This window comes from Euprymna scolopes, chromosome 1 (genome assembly GCF_053919585.1).
Source record: "Euprymna scolopes isolate OS-2025 chromosome 1, ASM5391958v1, whole genome shotgun sequence".
NCBI classification, from domain to species: domain Eukaryota; kingdom Metazoa; phylum Mollusca; class Cephalopoda; order Sepiida; family Sepiolidae; genus Euprymna; species Euprymna scolopes.
The window spans coordinates 139,724,674-139,740,755 of record NC_136482.1 but is presented as its reverse complement, the minus strand read 5'-3'; the positions used below and the strand labels follow the sequence as shown (position 1 = coordinate 139,740,755).

Sequence of the window (16,082 nt, the reverse complement as noted above, 5' to 3'; positions counted from 1 at the left end):
CTTTCAAGATTCATACTAGAACTGTCTGCAAGGACTCATCGTACAGTGGTTGTAAAATCAATTGTAAAAGGGACCTTTTCCTGAAGGTTGAAGGTTTAATTCTTAGTGTGGGTGACTGAAAAATACAATTCCGAATTACTTAGAACCTCTATTCTGTTATGACTGACGGAATAAGGGCATACTACCTACATAAATGCCGTAAAGTGTTCCATTCGAAATTCCGTCCAAAGTTCAGAATTCAACAGAAACATTCCAGAGTGTGACAAGATATATAATACTGATTTCAAAAGCTTTAAAAAATTACTTTAGTGCTATCAACTAGAATCGAAACAAAAACATTTAGCATTCCAGACGTGTTCTTTATCGTTTGAGCTATCAACAGGTTAAGATTTAAAATTAAACCACTTCAAGCTAGGAATGAATTTTCCTATCTGCAAAAGTAGTACAAATATTTCGGCAAGTTGGAATGAACAGTTTGCATTTCAACTTGCCGACATATTTCTATACGCGATATTCATCCATCCAAACAAAGTTTAAATATTTTCACGACACACACACATAATAAAAAAATAATATATAGAAATCAGCGTCTACCAAGACTGTATTTGTCCCGGGGAGGAGGAGGAGGACTGGGGCTCTCAGAGATCAATTATTTACATAGGGCAACTATTGTGAGCATAGGCCAGTATCTGAGAAGCTCCCAGAACCACAACCTCTCAATAGTATATGAACATCAAGAGACGAGAGCCAGCAGAACATCAGTCACCCAGCTGGCCAAGCATTTTGGTTAGGGCTGTCTCTCAGATGATGATGAAGCACCAAACAAGCCACAGAAATAGCAAGAAAGAGCCGGCCGAAATATACCGAGACCTTCCAAAGGATGAATCTTAAAGAATGGGACCAACATCAGCGTGCAAAATGTTTTTTGGGGAGAACTCTCGCAGGAATACATAGACAAAGAATGTTCCTTAGACTGGCTCAAGAGGGGAACCCTCCACCACAATCAGGAAAGAGTTATAATGACTGCTCAAGACCAGGGATTGATGACCAATGCATTCAAGAAGATGGCATGTATCAGTAATGACAATAAATGCAAGTTCTGCCATACAGAATTGGAAAGTGTGAGTCATCTGATATCAAGTTGCAAGGTTCTTTTGGGGGACGGCTACTATATAGTGAGACATGAAGTATATAAGTACCTCCACTGGACCATCTTTAAAAAATTAAACATCCAGTGTAGCAGCAAGTCTTGGGAACATCAACCTGAAAAAACAGTTGGAAATGACTTGTATACCATACATTACGACCATGTAATCCCTACAGCCACTTACCTTGAAAATGCTGCTGGCAAACCTGACATATTTATATGGAATAAGTCAGAAAGAGTGCCTCCATGAGAAAACAAAAAAAAGAAAAATCTGCATGAAAATATCGTACACCAAAAATCATATAAATTGATCAAGCAGTTTTAATTTTAAATAATATTTTATCGCTAAATAATCTGTGACAATCCCGCTATGCTATCTTGAAAATAGTCTGATAGAACAAAGAAGATAACTCCAAATAATTCAAACTTTTGTTAGATTTTAGAAAGCCATTCTTAACATGGGGGGGGGGGCATTGAATAAACTCCAGTTCATTTGGAAATGTTTTCTTTATCAAAATAAAAACTTATTTATTTGCAAACTGTTATCCTCATCTTTGTAGTTGTTGTTTCACAACATTTTGGCCAACCATTCTTCTGGCTTTCATCAGGTGTTTAACGATGACGGGATATGAATGCTGAATCTCCTAAATGTATCCTTAGTAATTACTGCCCTCCATAGTTGTCTTACCATGTTTTGGCCAATTAATCTTCTGGCTGATTTTGGGTAGGATTGAAACCGCTAACTTCAGACAATAGTAATTACTAAGGATACAGTTAAGAGATTCAGCATTCATATCCTGTCGTGGTTAACCACCTGATGAAAGCCAGAGGAATGGTTGGCTGAAACGTCGTGAAACACAACTACGAAGATGAGAATAAGTCCGCTAATAAATAAATAAATTACTTGTCTCAAAAGATTCCAATAAATAAAATAAAACTACTTGATCAAGTTACGTGATTTTTGGTGTACAATATTTTCTTTCCATCACAAGTATTTACTTGGATTTTTGTTTTTTTCATGGGGAGGTGGGGTTCTAGACAAATACCAAAATGAGTGGAGAGAAAAAAGAAAATTAACTCTGCTTTAATATAATAATAAATACATATTCTTAATAATATTAATAATAATAATAATATAATAATTAATATAATAATAATTAATAATAATAATTAATAATAAATATATATTCTTTTCTTTTTTTCAGATCTTGTAGAGTGGAGAAAGCCTGAAGTGAAAGGATCTCTGCCAAAACCTCGAAGGTAAAAATATTCAAATTTTTTTCTATTTTGTATTTATATTTGTACCTGGGAATTTAATATTATATATACATAAAGACATTAATAAAACAAAACGTTAAAAATAGTCGACTATTGTAATAAAATTATCGAAATTGAAAAATAATAATGATAATAATAATACAAATTAAAATGAGATTATTTTTTAATAAAAAATGGAATTAAATAAAACTAGAAGTTAGAAAAGTGAATTAAAACTTTTCAAATTTTGATTGAAAATAATTAAAATAAGTAGATGAATTCAAGTGAAGCATGCATGGTCCCCTGTGAGTGCACAGTGACCGAGGCATAAAAAAATGATTACGTTCAGCATTCAGCTCCAAAAGTCCCCAGGGGACGTCAAATCCTGGTAAAAATAAACAAGTGGTGCAGTTTTAGGCCTTAACATATGTAAATTTGAGTTCAGCACCATGCAAAAAAAAAGAAATGATCAAGTCCATCATTTGCCCTCCCCCTCCCAAGCCCCAAAAGTCCCCAAGGCCTTAACATATTTAAATTTGAGTTCAGCACCATGCAAAACTGCTAAATAGACATAAACAGAAAATTTTGGACAAATATGGTAAAAGTCTTAAAAATGGAGTGTTTTTATTAGCCCTTAAAAGAGCCCCTGGGGCACATCCAAGAGTTATCGCAAAGTATAGACAAACAAAATTATGTAGAAATCCAAGGAATCAATTTTTTATTTTTTTAATAAACACAAAAGTGTCAATTTTAACCTGAAAGGCACCCCTAGGGGGCAGCAACCGGAGTTTTCCCAGAAAATCTGTTCCGTTATTTTTTTTTTACCCATATCATGTTTAATGTTTGTGCAAAATTTCAAAAAAAAAAAAATCCAAGGTGTAGTTATTGAGAAAAGTGCGGACAGATGAACAGACAAGGGTGAATTTAAAGGTACATCCTCCTTTTTGTCAGGGGACTAAAAAAAAACAAAAAACGCTACAATCGTGATACTTAATTATCCTAATTCTCGATTTTTATTAATTTGATTTTAATCAATTTAAATTATTTTAATTGCAGTAGTCTGCAAATTTGGATTGAAAATAATAAAAATTAAAACAGATTAATTTTAAAAAAGAAAATAAATAAAACTGCAAGTTAGTTTGAAGTTATCTACTAAACTTCCAGTTTTTATTAAGTCTTTAATTATTTATCAAAATGCCTGCTTACCATTTTTAATTAGTTTCAATCAAAATTTCAATCATTTTAATATCAATACTTAATTAATACTTTTGATTGAAATTAATAATAAAAGTAAAAAAATAAATTGATTTCAAATTTAGAACAAAAAAAATTACTAAAACACTAAGTTGCCGGAATAAAATTAAATACTGTAGTAAAATGGAAAAAAAAATTTTTTTAAATGAATAAGACTTTGGTAAAAATTAAAAGTAAACAACAAAAAAAAAAAAAAAAAAAAAAAAAATGGGAAAAATGTCGAATTTTTCTGGAATTACACGTATTTAAAAAAAAAAAAAAAAAAAAAATACAGAAAAATCTTTGTACTCCTTACTCAATAGACGTCATATTTTAAAAAATTATGTAAATTGATCAAGTAGCTTTATGATGAACTGAATGGAAGAGCTACGAGGCGCCATGTATATTTTGCCAAAATTCAAAGGCGTCAATTCAGTTTGACTACAGAGATTTTGTTTGTATTCAAAATAAGTTTTCTAGTAACTAAAAATCGTGAAATTTGATTTTTTTTTTTTTTTTTTTTTTTTTTTTTTTTTTTAAAGAACTACTTGATCAATTTACCTCATTTTTGGAATATGACATCTTCATTCCATGACAAGTATGCACACTATAAAGATTTTTCTTTATAAGTTTTTTTTGTACATTCTTTTAATGAAAACCATTATGAAAAAAGATATTTTCTTTTTTCCTTTTTTCATTGGTCTGCTATTAATAAGTGAAATAAAAAACAATTTTAATGTTCAATTTTTTTGGAGGGGGGGGGTTAAAAAATTGAACTTATTTTATTTTTTTTTTTAGAAATTCTGAACATTTATTAAATTGTTTTGGGCTCTATTAATACAGGGTAACCCAAAAAAAACAAAAGCTAAATGGAGGCCATCTAAAACATATGCTGTAGAACGGAGAAAAAAAGACCAAAGACCCTAGTTATAACCAATTTCATTTCATTCAGACAAAACACTAAGAAACGAGACCTAATTAGGGTTGGGCCCGGTTTTTTTTTTTTTTTTTTTTTTTTTTTTTTTGAGAGGGGTATATCCAGTAGAGATGCTATTAACCCAACTTTTGTGAATTTTAAATAAATTCAAATGATAAATATTTTTAGCAGGAAAATCCAACATTGCTCATAACACCAAATAACTTATTTATTTTTACTAAATTCCTTCCCTGTTTCAGCTCCTAATATAGTCTGAAGAAACTAAAATTTTGGTAAACTCCCTTAGTGACTTATTTCAATTTCATTACAATTGGATATACATATTTGAAATTTTAGCTCCCTTTTACATGGATTTGGGACCACTTCCATTTATTATCTGGAGAATTTACACATGATTTAAATTACGTTTAAGTGGGATTTATTTAGTTTGAAAGGGATTCTACGCTCACACCCCCTTAGAGACGCATTTAAAGGTTTAGGAGACTTGTTTTGTCTTATTTAGAAAATTGTACATATGAATGAACTTTTAGTTTTTATGCAAATTTTTAAACCTTTTTCTGTAGGGAACATATGTACTGGCGTGCATGTCTGTTTATTTAGGCAGCATTTTTTTCATTTAGATAAACTTTATTAAATAACAATAATTTATATTAATCCTTTTTTTTTTTTTTTTTCTTTTTTTTTTAATCTTAAACATCCAGTGGTGAGGTCACATTTGGAGGTTGTGAGGAATGTGGAGTTGCCCCTTAGTTACCAATGCTCCCAGGTTCACTTTGGCCCAGAGTGGTAATATGTGTGCCACCAGATTAGGCTGTCTGAAATTACTAATTTCCTGACCAAAAAATGCACCAAACATTACAAGTGACTGGGGACCATCTGTGAATTCAATATTCCCTTGACACTTTTTCCTTTGGACAAAACAGATTCAATCCTCCTATAGTGAATACTGTACAGCAGCAATTTTCCATCACATATTTCTGTTGAATAGTCATAAATAGAAATAGGCTCTGTAGCTTTTTTAAATACCTTCAACTGACTCATCAGACAAGGTATCTGTCTGGTCTATTCAACAGTAGCGCCCAAAACTAAGGGACAAAATTTTAAAACCCAATATTTGTTAGAAATAACAACTGTGAAAACTGAAATTTTGACAATTGGTAGTCGTTATCGTCCATAACATACTAAAATTTGAATCATTTGCAAAGGATAGAAAAAGAATTATAACAATTATTTATTTTCAAAATAAGAACGTTCAAAAGTAAAGGACAAAATTAAGAAAAACCATGTAAACAGTATGCTATATTCAAATTTTTTTGATTTTCTCTAAAGAATAAGTCTTACTTAGTCATTTGTAAACGTTGCATCAGCTGGTACCATGGCAAAACGCCAAAAACTTGATTACTCTGTGAGACAAGCTATTGTGAAGCTACACAAGGAAAAGCACACCATTAGAGAGATTTCAGAGAAAGTGAAACGTTCCAAGAGTGTTATAGGTAGGGTTGTTAAATCCTACAATGATATTGGCAAAATAGTGCTTTTAAAACCGGCAGACCCCGCAAAACTTTGGCAAGAGAAGATCGAATAATGCAGCATATGTTATTAAAGAGCCATTTTAGGTTTTGCACAGAAATTAAAAAGGTTAATGTGTCGAGACAGACTGCAAGAAATAGGGCTGTTTAATCGAATCCCAGGAAAGAACCCACTTATTAGTTTGAAAAATAAGAGATTAGAGTTTGCAAACAGGTATGAAAATTGGGCAAAAGTATTTTTCAGTGATGAAAGCCAGTTTAATTTATTTGGAAATGATGGAAAAAAACAATGTGAAGAGATGTATTGGTGAAAGATTAGGTGCAAAGTGCACTAAGAAAACTGTCAAGTTTGGGGGCGGAAGCGTCATGATAATTGGAATGTTTTCTAGCCAAGGTACAATGCCTCTTGTCCTATTACAAACTCGTGTAAACGCGCAGATCTATAAAAACATTGTTCAAGATCATGTTGTGCCAATCATACAGAATTCAGGTTTCGATAGGGCTACCTTTATGCAAGATAATTCCCCATGTCACAAGGCAAAGATAGTAATGAGTCACCTTAGCGAGCAAAATTTCGAAATTATGGATTGGCCACCGCAAAGTCTTGATTTAAATCCTATAGAAAATCTTTGGAAGACCTTAGGAGTGAAAGTTATGGAAAGAAATCCCACTAATACAGAAGATTTGTGGGTGAAACTTCAAGAAGAAAGATCTAAAATTAGTATCGAGGATTGTCAAGAACCGATTCGTTTTGTAGTCGAAGATGTGCAGCTGTCATTACTAAATATTGATTGTACATGTAATTTTATTGTTTTTCGACTGTTTACATTGTTTTTCTCAATTTTGTCTCTTTTGGACATTTCTATTTTGAAAATAAATAATTGTTATAATTCTTTTTCTATCCTCTGCAAATAATTCAAATTTTAGTATGTTATTATGGATGATAACTACCAGTTGTCAAAATTTCAGCTTTTCACAGTTGTTATTTCTAACCTAATATTTGGTTTTAAAATTTTGTCCCTTAGTTTTGGACGCTACTGTATGTCTGCTAAGTTTAAACTGCAGCTTTTTTATAGGTTTTTAAAAATATGTATCAGTGCTGTGTTTGTTACATAATTGTTAGGCATGTAGCTACACAAAATTTAAAATTATTTAAATTTTATAATCTACAAAATTTAAAAATATTTAAATTTTATAATCTACAAAATTTAAAAAGGTTAAATGTGGGGATTAAATTTTTTTTTTTTTTTTTTTTTTACGTCTAAGGATGTTCAGTAGTCAAGGTTTTTTTTTTTCTTATAAGATTTATAATGTGCTATTAACGAAAAGTTTAAATTGTGTAACACAACTGCCTCAATACATAATTTAGACAAACTGTAATTAATAACACAGAAATTGTACATTATGATTTAATAATGAATAAAATGTGATTCATACTGAGAATTGTTTACGAACATGACTAATCTATTCTTTTAATTAGATTACTTATATATTTTTATTACTTGTATATTTTTATTACTTGTATATTTTTATTACTTGTATATTTTTATTACTTGTATATTTTTATTACTTGTATATTTTTATTTCCTCAGTTGGCATGCATCTTGTGCTTTGAGCCACAACCGCGTACTTATTCACGGTGGTTATGATGGAGACCTTGCCCTTGATGACATTCACATTTTTGATGTTGGTAAGTATTATGACACCTGAAACGATTTACTGATTTTAATACAGAAAGGTACAAAAAAGTCCATATGGTATTGAAAAATAAAGACCACAGTATTTTTCCAATGTGGACTTTTCATAAGAAATGCGTTATGTTATTTCTGTTTTATTATTTCTTGGTCATTGATGTTAATTGGAGTTAAAATTTTGCAGAATTAAGGCTTAAATATTTTCACAAAGACACACACACACATATACATATACATACATCTGTAATAGAAAAATTTTAATTAAATCAGGAATGGACATTATGTCCTTGTAACAATAACATTTCCGGTGTGCTTTTCTTCAATTTTATTGAATGTGTTTGAAGCTTACAAAACAAAAAAACAATTACATTAAACTAGCGGGGGTACCCGGCGTTGCCCAGGTTTTTAGAGGCGTGGGGGGGGGGGTAAAATGATTACAAAGCGAACTAATAAGCAACAATGTTAAAACTTCTAAAAACAAAAAAAAAAAAGGAATGTGATGCAATACGAATGGTCCGGCGGTGCCTGGGTGTTTGAAAAACCAAAAAAAGTTGGGGGGGGGGGCTCGAACTCGAATCCTTGAGGCGAAAGCAAAAAAAAAAAAAAAGGAAAAACAACGTGATTTAGGGCAAACATCAATCCCACAGTGAAGTTTGTTTTGGTTTAGTTACCCCAAGATGTTGAGTTGAAAACCAGCTCCCCATAAAAAAAATAGGGGTGTCCATATGAAAGCAATTGTCTGATATAAGGTTCCCACCGCATCAAAACATGAGAATAAAACACACAAAAAAAACTAATGTAAGGCAAACGAACGATGTTAAATGTAAAAATCGAAAAAAGAAAACAGAAAAACGAACGTTAAAACTGCTTTAAAAAATCTGGAAAATAAAAACCAAAAAAGAAAAAAACATGTGAAAAATGGCTTAAATAAGCCTGTTTCGATATTAAAATTTGAAAAATCGGTGAGTACCCAGGTGTTTTAACATAGCTCAGGGGAAGTTGTGAGGAAAAGGTCTGGAAGTATCGGGCACACGGATGGGTTCGTGAACAATCTGAGTGAGGTCATAGGCAGTGGCAAAATCATGACAGGACCTCCCCTCGTCATCGGTTTTATTTGAGTGGGTCAGCCATTCCACATTATGGACATTGAAGTCAACGCAAATGTGAATGTTAGCCGAAGGATGAGCAGACAGGATGTGGTCAATTTTCTCAGATATGCTCTTAAAGATAGTAACCCCACTGTTGTGGGGGTGATATGTCGATTTTTACAAAATTATTGCTATTTCAGCCTGTTTTGTGTTCATTCAGCTTTTTTGTATAAAAGCGAAACTAATTCAAAGCTAAGGTGCCGTTCCCAGCAATCACACCGAGGAATGTCCAGCCAATCAGCTTTGATCAATGTGAGGACAAACTCCTTATATCAGACAATTGCTATTCAATCTGGACAATGGGGAGCTGCCCTCCCCCCCAACATCTTGGGGAAACAACCAGCCAAAGTTGGGTTAATTGTAGGCCTAGACCGATTCATGCCATCCAAAAAATTCCAACAAAAACCTAACAGCCAGCCATGGTTCTCCCCTGAATGTGTTGCTGTCATCGCGCACAGAAATCACTTTTTCCATAGCTACCAACGTAATAGATGTACTGAGACTAAAGCTGCTTTCAGGACTGCCAGCAACCACTGTAAAAGAGTAATAAAAAATGCAAGAGAGCTATATGCCCAGTTCGTTAAATCCAAAGTAGCTGAGCAGCGGATTGGTTCCCACCAGTTCTGGCAAATAGCAAACAGGATCTTGAACAGAAGCGTGTGTTCTATCCCAACTATCATCAATGGACCTGAGGTCACCTCGTCAGCGTCAGAGATTATTTGCCAAGAACTTTGCAGCTAATTCTACCCTATGCGACAAAGGCCATCAACTCCCCGTATTTCCTCCTATAACAGACAACACGCTATGTAACATACAAATATCTGTGCGTGAGGTCGCTAAGCTAATCAAGAACCTTGATTTTAGTAAAGCAACTGGCCCTGATGGCATTCCAGTTATAGTGCTGAAAAAGCTCCAACCAGAACTTGTTCCCATACTTCCAAAACTGTTTAAGCATTGCCTTAAGGAGAAGTGCTTTTCAACACCCTGGAAAACCTCATCAGTATGCCCTGTATTTAAGAATTCAGGTGAAAAGTCATCTCCCTTTCAGTATAGACTAATACATCTGTGTGTCATGAGTAAGTTGTTGGAATCCATATTAAATAGAGAAGTAGTCAACCACCTCAACAGAAACAACCTTCTTAGTGACATGCAATATGGTTTCCGCTCTGCAAAATCTACAGCAGATGTGCTAACGGTTATATCTCATAGGATTAGTGAATTAGTTGCTAAGGACGCTGGGAAAATGGTGGGATCCTTCTACTGCTCCAGAAGATATCTCACTACTGATGCAATTCTCTATCTGTATAAAAGCCAAGTACATCCAAGGTTGGAGTACTGCTGCCACATCTAGGCAGGAGCTGCTAAAAACAGCCTAGACTTCGTGGTTTAGTGGGGGATGCCCTTTTCTCTTCCTTGCAGCCTCTCTCCCACAGAAGAGACGTTGCGAGTCTGTCTGTTTTATCGTTATTTCCATGGCAAGTGCTCGTCTGAGCTCCAATCTCTGGCCCCCCCTCGCCAATCTTTCACGAGAAACACCCGTCTGGCTGAAACTACTGTCAATAATTTTCCCCACTCTTTATCTGTGTCTAAATCCAAACGTAGATTCCATGAGCAGAGCTTCTTTCTCAGAACTGCACGACTGTGGAACTCTGTTCCGTTTGCCTGTTTCCCAGCTGACTACAACTTGGATGTCTTCAAGTCCAACATAAACAAATTCCTGACAAACCGCCCCCTTAAGTAAGACACTCTATCAAATCTCCAATACTAATGACTACTACAATACTATCTCATTGATTACTGTACACGCAATAACCCTTATCCCTGAGTGGCCTCTGGGCCTTGATAAGTGGTGACCCCCATGTAAAAAAAAAAAAAAAAATAAATAAATAAATCTAGATGCAACGCGCGTGCGCAAATCGTACATATTATGATCTAGGGGCTATATAAACAGTTCTTTTCGAGACATACAAAAAATACTCGCGCGCATTTGCCATTTATATATATATATACTAGCGAGGGGTACCCGGCGTTGCCCAGGTGTTTGTAGGTATGTGTGAAAAAAACCCGAAGAAAAACAGGTGCCCATGAAAAAAAAACGAAGCCTTGATGACGCGCAGTTGGAAAATAGTAAAGTGTGAAAAAAAAAACAGGTGCGCGTTTTTGATTGACGTGAGGGCGATAGCTATTCAGCAGTTAGCATTTTGTGCGGGAAAATTTTTAATGAGGTCAATAAATCGGTTTGTTTGTTTTTAAAACCCGGTCCCTGTTTATTAGGGGGAGCGTCTCGTCTCGAAATGAAAGCTACCGTCTGATATGATGAAGTCGACATTGACCAAACGTTACTTAGCTCTCTAGAGATCACTGGCTTTCGGCCAGTAATTAGAGTCGAGTTTCGCTTTTTGTTTATACCGAAAACCGAATGTAACGCGTGCCGATGCGGGGAAATGTTGAATAATTAACGTTTGAAAGTCAATAAAATTAAATAGACAGGCGAGCTCCGTGGTTAAGTGTGAGATATTACAATTTATAGATGATATAAAAAGTTTTAAGAAGTTGTGAAGCGAGTGAGCACTTCTCTGAAAGAAGCCTTTTGTGGACATCGAGGAAAGGCGTACATACATACATTTTCGCTTTTATATATATACTAGCGAGGGGTACCCGGCGTTGCCCGGGGTATGTGAAAAAACCCCGAAAATGTGAAAAAAAAAACGAAGCCTTCATGACGCGCAGTTGGAAAATAGTAAAGTGTTTTAAAAAAAAAAACAAAACAGGTGCGCGTTTTTGATTGACGTGACGGCGATAGGTATTCAGTAGTTCCGATTTTGTGCGGGACAGTTTTGAATGAGGTGAATAAATCGGTTTGTTTGTTTTTAAAAACCCGCTCCCTTTTTATTAGGAGGAGCGAAATGAAAGCTAGAGTCTGATATGACGAAGTCGACATTGACCAAACTGGTTCTGGACCTGTGATTAGAGTCGAGGTTCGCTTTTTTTATACCGAAAACCACATGTAACGCGTGCCGATGCGGGAAATGTGGAATAATTAAGGTTTGAAAGTCAATAAAATTAAATAGAGAGGCGAGCTCCGTGGATAATTCGTAGATACTACAATTTATAGATGATATAAAAAGTTTTAAAAAGTTGTGAAGCGAGTAAGCGCTTCTCTGAAAGAAGCCTTTCGTGGACATCGAGGAAAAGCGAACATACATACATACACACATACATTTTCGCTTTTATATATATCTCTATATATATATATATATAGATGAATGTCCTTCATCCGTGTTTGCACTAATATCTGTATACCTATAAAGTTGATTTTTTTTTGCCATTGATATTAAAAGCCTACTTTTTTTCTATTTATTTGCTTCCCTCAAGAGAAATGTGACACAAGGTCGTTTTTAATGTGTGGGAAAAGCAGCTCCCCAAAAAGGCACTCTGGAGTTAAGCAAAAATAAAAATTGCCTTAGTATATGTAGTGGAAACCCTTCTATACTAAGGACAAATTATTTTAAGTGTTGCAGCAGAACAGATACTACACTGAAAAATACAAAAAAATAAATTGGGCAGTAGGCTCTTCCAAATAGCATTATTCTTATCATTGTCTGTACCTTATATATGTCTGTCATTAGAATCTCTAATCACCATAATGCTACATTGACTTCAGATGTTGTCCTATTTAAGATTCTCAAACCAACCTCTTTTTTTTTCTTTTTTTTTTTTTTTAATAAATAAATATGAACATTAATAGATTGTTTTTATTGAAATGATTTCATTGCCAAGATCTACTTTTTCTATATGAAAATTATTAAAACGAACTTAATATACTGTCATGATATCTAAACAACTACATGATGGTTAACTAATTTGCATATCCCTTTGAAAAACGAGCCTTCATTAATTACTTATTCATTTTTTTTGGTTTCTTATTAGATGATTGGTTTCATTTCACTATTACACTGAATTCTATTTATGCATAGTTTCTATATTCTGCATAATTGTACAGAATTTAAGATGAAAACGTTCTAGCACACGGAAGTGACCTTGTTGGTGTGTGTGCAAAAAATCTCTACCAAATTCCTCTTAATATTTGGTCTACAGAATTGAAATATGATATATAGGGTATTTGGAAATCTAGCACACTTTCGATTTTGTGTTAGCTGGCAAAAATTGTTTACTCAATGGTCAAAATAGAAAACAAAACAGTTGACCTTGGCAGGGTGAGTCGAATTACTCCTGCTGTTACTCATTAAACATTCGTAGTTCAAAGTTGCTTAATTTTTAACCTTTAGTATTCATTTGTCAGTCGCTCAGACGGTAACGACGCTAGAGAGATAAATAACGCCTAAAGCTGGAGGCTGGTTAAATGTTCTGGTTTTGATTCTAGCGGATGGTCATATTTTTTTTAATAACTTTTGAAATCATTACTATATGTATTGTTTAATAATCAATAAGAAATCTGCATGAATTAGGATGTGATGTTTATACATATTTTATGACTCTGCAACGCTGGGTGGCCTGCTAGTATCTATATAAAATAACATCTGAATTGGTGAAGTTGGAAAAAATAATGGAGAAAATTTCTTCAATCAGGACACGTAAAAAAAGAAAAAAGTGTATAAATCTATATAGAACTAGCAAAGGGGAGAAATGGAAAGAAAAACTTATCACACGCAGCAGTACAAATGTGACAATCAAGTCAACTGGACAATAAACATAAACCGATCACTTCTGTCTACACCACTCAACATTGATCCGGCATGGTCTTGAACAATTCTGTCAACATGACTCGACACTATCTTCAACAACTCTGTCAATACGATACCAAACATCTCTGTTGTCACGACACAACATAAGATTCTAAACAACTCCATCAAAACCACATAGTACCAGAGCAACCTCTACAGTTGTATTATATTTTCTTGAAAAAGATTTCTGCCTCAACAGAAAAATGTTCAGCAAAATGTTTAACTGGAAAATTATTTTACCGAAAACTATTAATATTAAACTATAAAAAGGAAGATACTAGAATTAAAAAGATAATATTTTATTTACACTCAATCAGATGTGTCTTATGCACTAAAAAAATGTAATTGGCATTCTGTTGAACTTTTTAAGATTTTAAATATTTATGAATTTTCTCATTATAAAAAACGATTATTATATTGATTATAATTTTTTGACGGAAGAAATAAAATTAATTGCACATAAAACATTAGAAGAAAAATTTTAAATCCAATTATATCAATAAATAGTGTCAGATTTTGTAAATAAATTTTGTAAAAAATAATTTAGTAAATTGATTTCAATTTTCTTTAATAAAAAAAAACAAAAAACGATTGAAATATTTTAAATCAGTAAATTGTCAATATATATTTTTTTTAAATTTCTAAACTAATCCATCATCCTCGCATTTATGTTTGCAAGAACAAAACACTTCAATATTAAACAGGTTCAGAGATTTTGTATTTAGTTTATTTACATGAGAAATTTATGATTTTAATTTCTAACAAGACATTCTTTATTTTTATTTCATTTTTTTTTTTTTTTTTTTTTTTTTTTTTTTTTTTTCCAGCCACAATGTGTTGGATGGAGATCCTACTGACGAGTAGTCCAGTTCCTCGTGCCGGACATTCCTGCTTGTGTCTTCCGTTCACATCGGCAAATGAAGAGGATGATGAAATCCTCATCTTTGGTGGAGGAGATAATGAGAAGAAATTTTTTGGAGATCTCTTCAGCATAAGTGTTCCCTTTAGGCCAGCTATTAAAAACTAATGTAAACATAATTGCAGATTTTGATTCCTATCAAACTGTCATGGTTACATAATGTCAAAGAATAAATAAAATTATGATAAACATTCGGTTCTGTAGTCTCGAGTATCTAAGAAAAACCAGCATACACAAATAATCTACAAGAATCATGTTTAAAAACATTGCTATACATAAATTACCCATAAACTTGATCAGAAATCATATCAGCTGAACATTATTATAAATGTAAACCATAATATAACAATTCTGAGAAAAATAGACAAAACTGTTTCATAATTTTTTTGATGGATTATTTTTATGCTTGGAGTCGTTATCATTATCTAATGAATGACCTTCAATTTATAACTATCAATGTAAATCAATTGAAATAATTTTGGTAAATTGCTTTAAAAAGTTTCTGAATAAAAGAAATTGCCCACAACTTCAGAATGGTGTGATAGGGCTTAATATTACATAGGAAGAAATAAAAACAAACTAGATATTAACCAGTTTTTGTTTGGATTATGAATCTTTAAAAAAAAAAAAAAAAAAGAAGCAACATATTCAAAAACTAGTCAACCTCGTTTGATTTTTTTTTTTTTTTTTTTTTTTTTTCCTTCGTCTTTTCCCATACATTCTGTCTTGTTTTATCGCCTATGTATATATGTTTTAAAAAAATCTTTTGATATCATTTTTATGTTGAAGAATTAACTTTTTGATACTTTTTAATTTATAAAAATAAAATTTATTTCTGTAATTTTTTCTATAACTGTTCTTTATCCAATTTTAGTTCTTACCTACATTTATTTTTTATACATTTTATTTTTTTTTTTAGTTTTTATTTATAAAAACTGATTATTTTAATTTTAAAGTGCCTTATTTAAAAAAAAATAATTAAAATAAATTTTTTTTTCTTTGCGTTTCTTGCCAATATAAAAGTTTTTTTTTTTTGTTTGTTACCCCTGATCATTTAATTCACACACACTTGCAACAAATATTCTAGTAGGTGTACAGAAATGACTAAATGCCAGAAATAAATTGAACAAAGTTCTCTTATGCATACATTTTTGACTTGGCTTGCCTTCTATTGAGAGACAATGTGAGATCGTCTGCATAATCAGGGGTTTATATGATATATTGCCACCATCCTGAAGCACATATTTTCATGACTGGACATTTCTCTGCTCTAATGTCGAGCAAATAAATCAGACTTGTGGTAAAACAGTGGATATAATCATGCATAGTGTTAGGATGATTAATCAGAACCTTGAAATATTGGAATTGGAAAGTCTTCAATTATATTTTTATATTTGATTTTGTTGAAAGCAAAACCTTCCACTGTTGGTAGTAATGCTAAAATAATAAATATTTATTGATTTGAATCTACCA

At 32.7% G+C, this 16,082-nt stretch overlaps 1 protein-coding gene across 1 annotated transcript in view; it reads left to right on the top strand.

The window, feature by feature from the left end:
* The window catches only part of LOC145274323 (uncharacterized), a 46,401-nt gene extending 31,202 nt beyond the window's left edge, over window positions 1-15,199 (top strand). Inside the window, exons 9-11 of the mRNA XM_080127432.1 lie at window positions 2,353-2,407; window positions 7,696-7,793; window positions 14,518-15,199. Of these exons, the coding sequence (XP_079983558.1) occupies window positions 2,353-2,407; window positions 7,696-7,793; window positions 14,518-14,717 (353 nt within the window). The 3' untranslated portion in view covers window positions 14,718-15,199. The remainder of the gene's footprint in view (window positions 1-2,352; window positions 2,408-7,695; window positions 7,794-14,517) is intronic.
* Window positions 15,200-16,082: the final 883 nt, after the last annotated feature.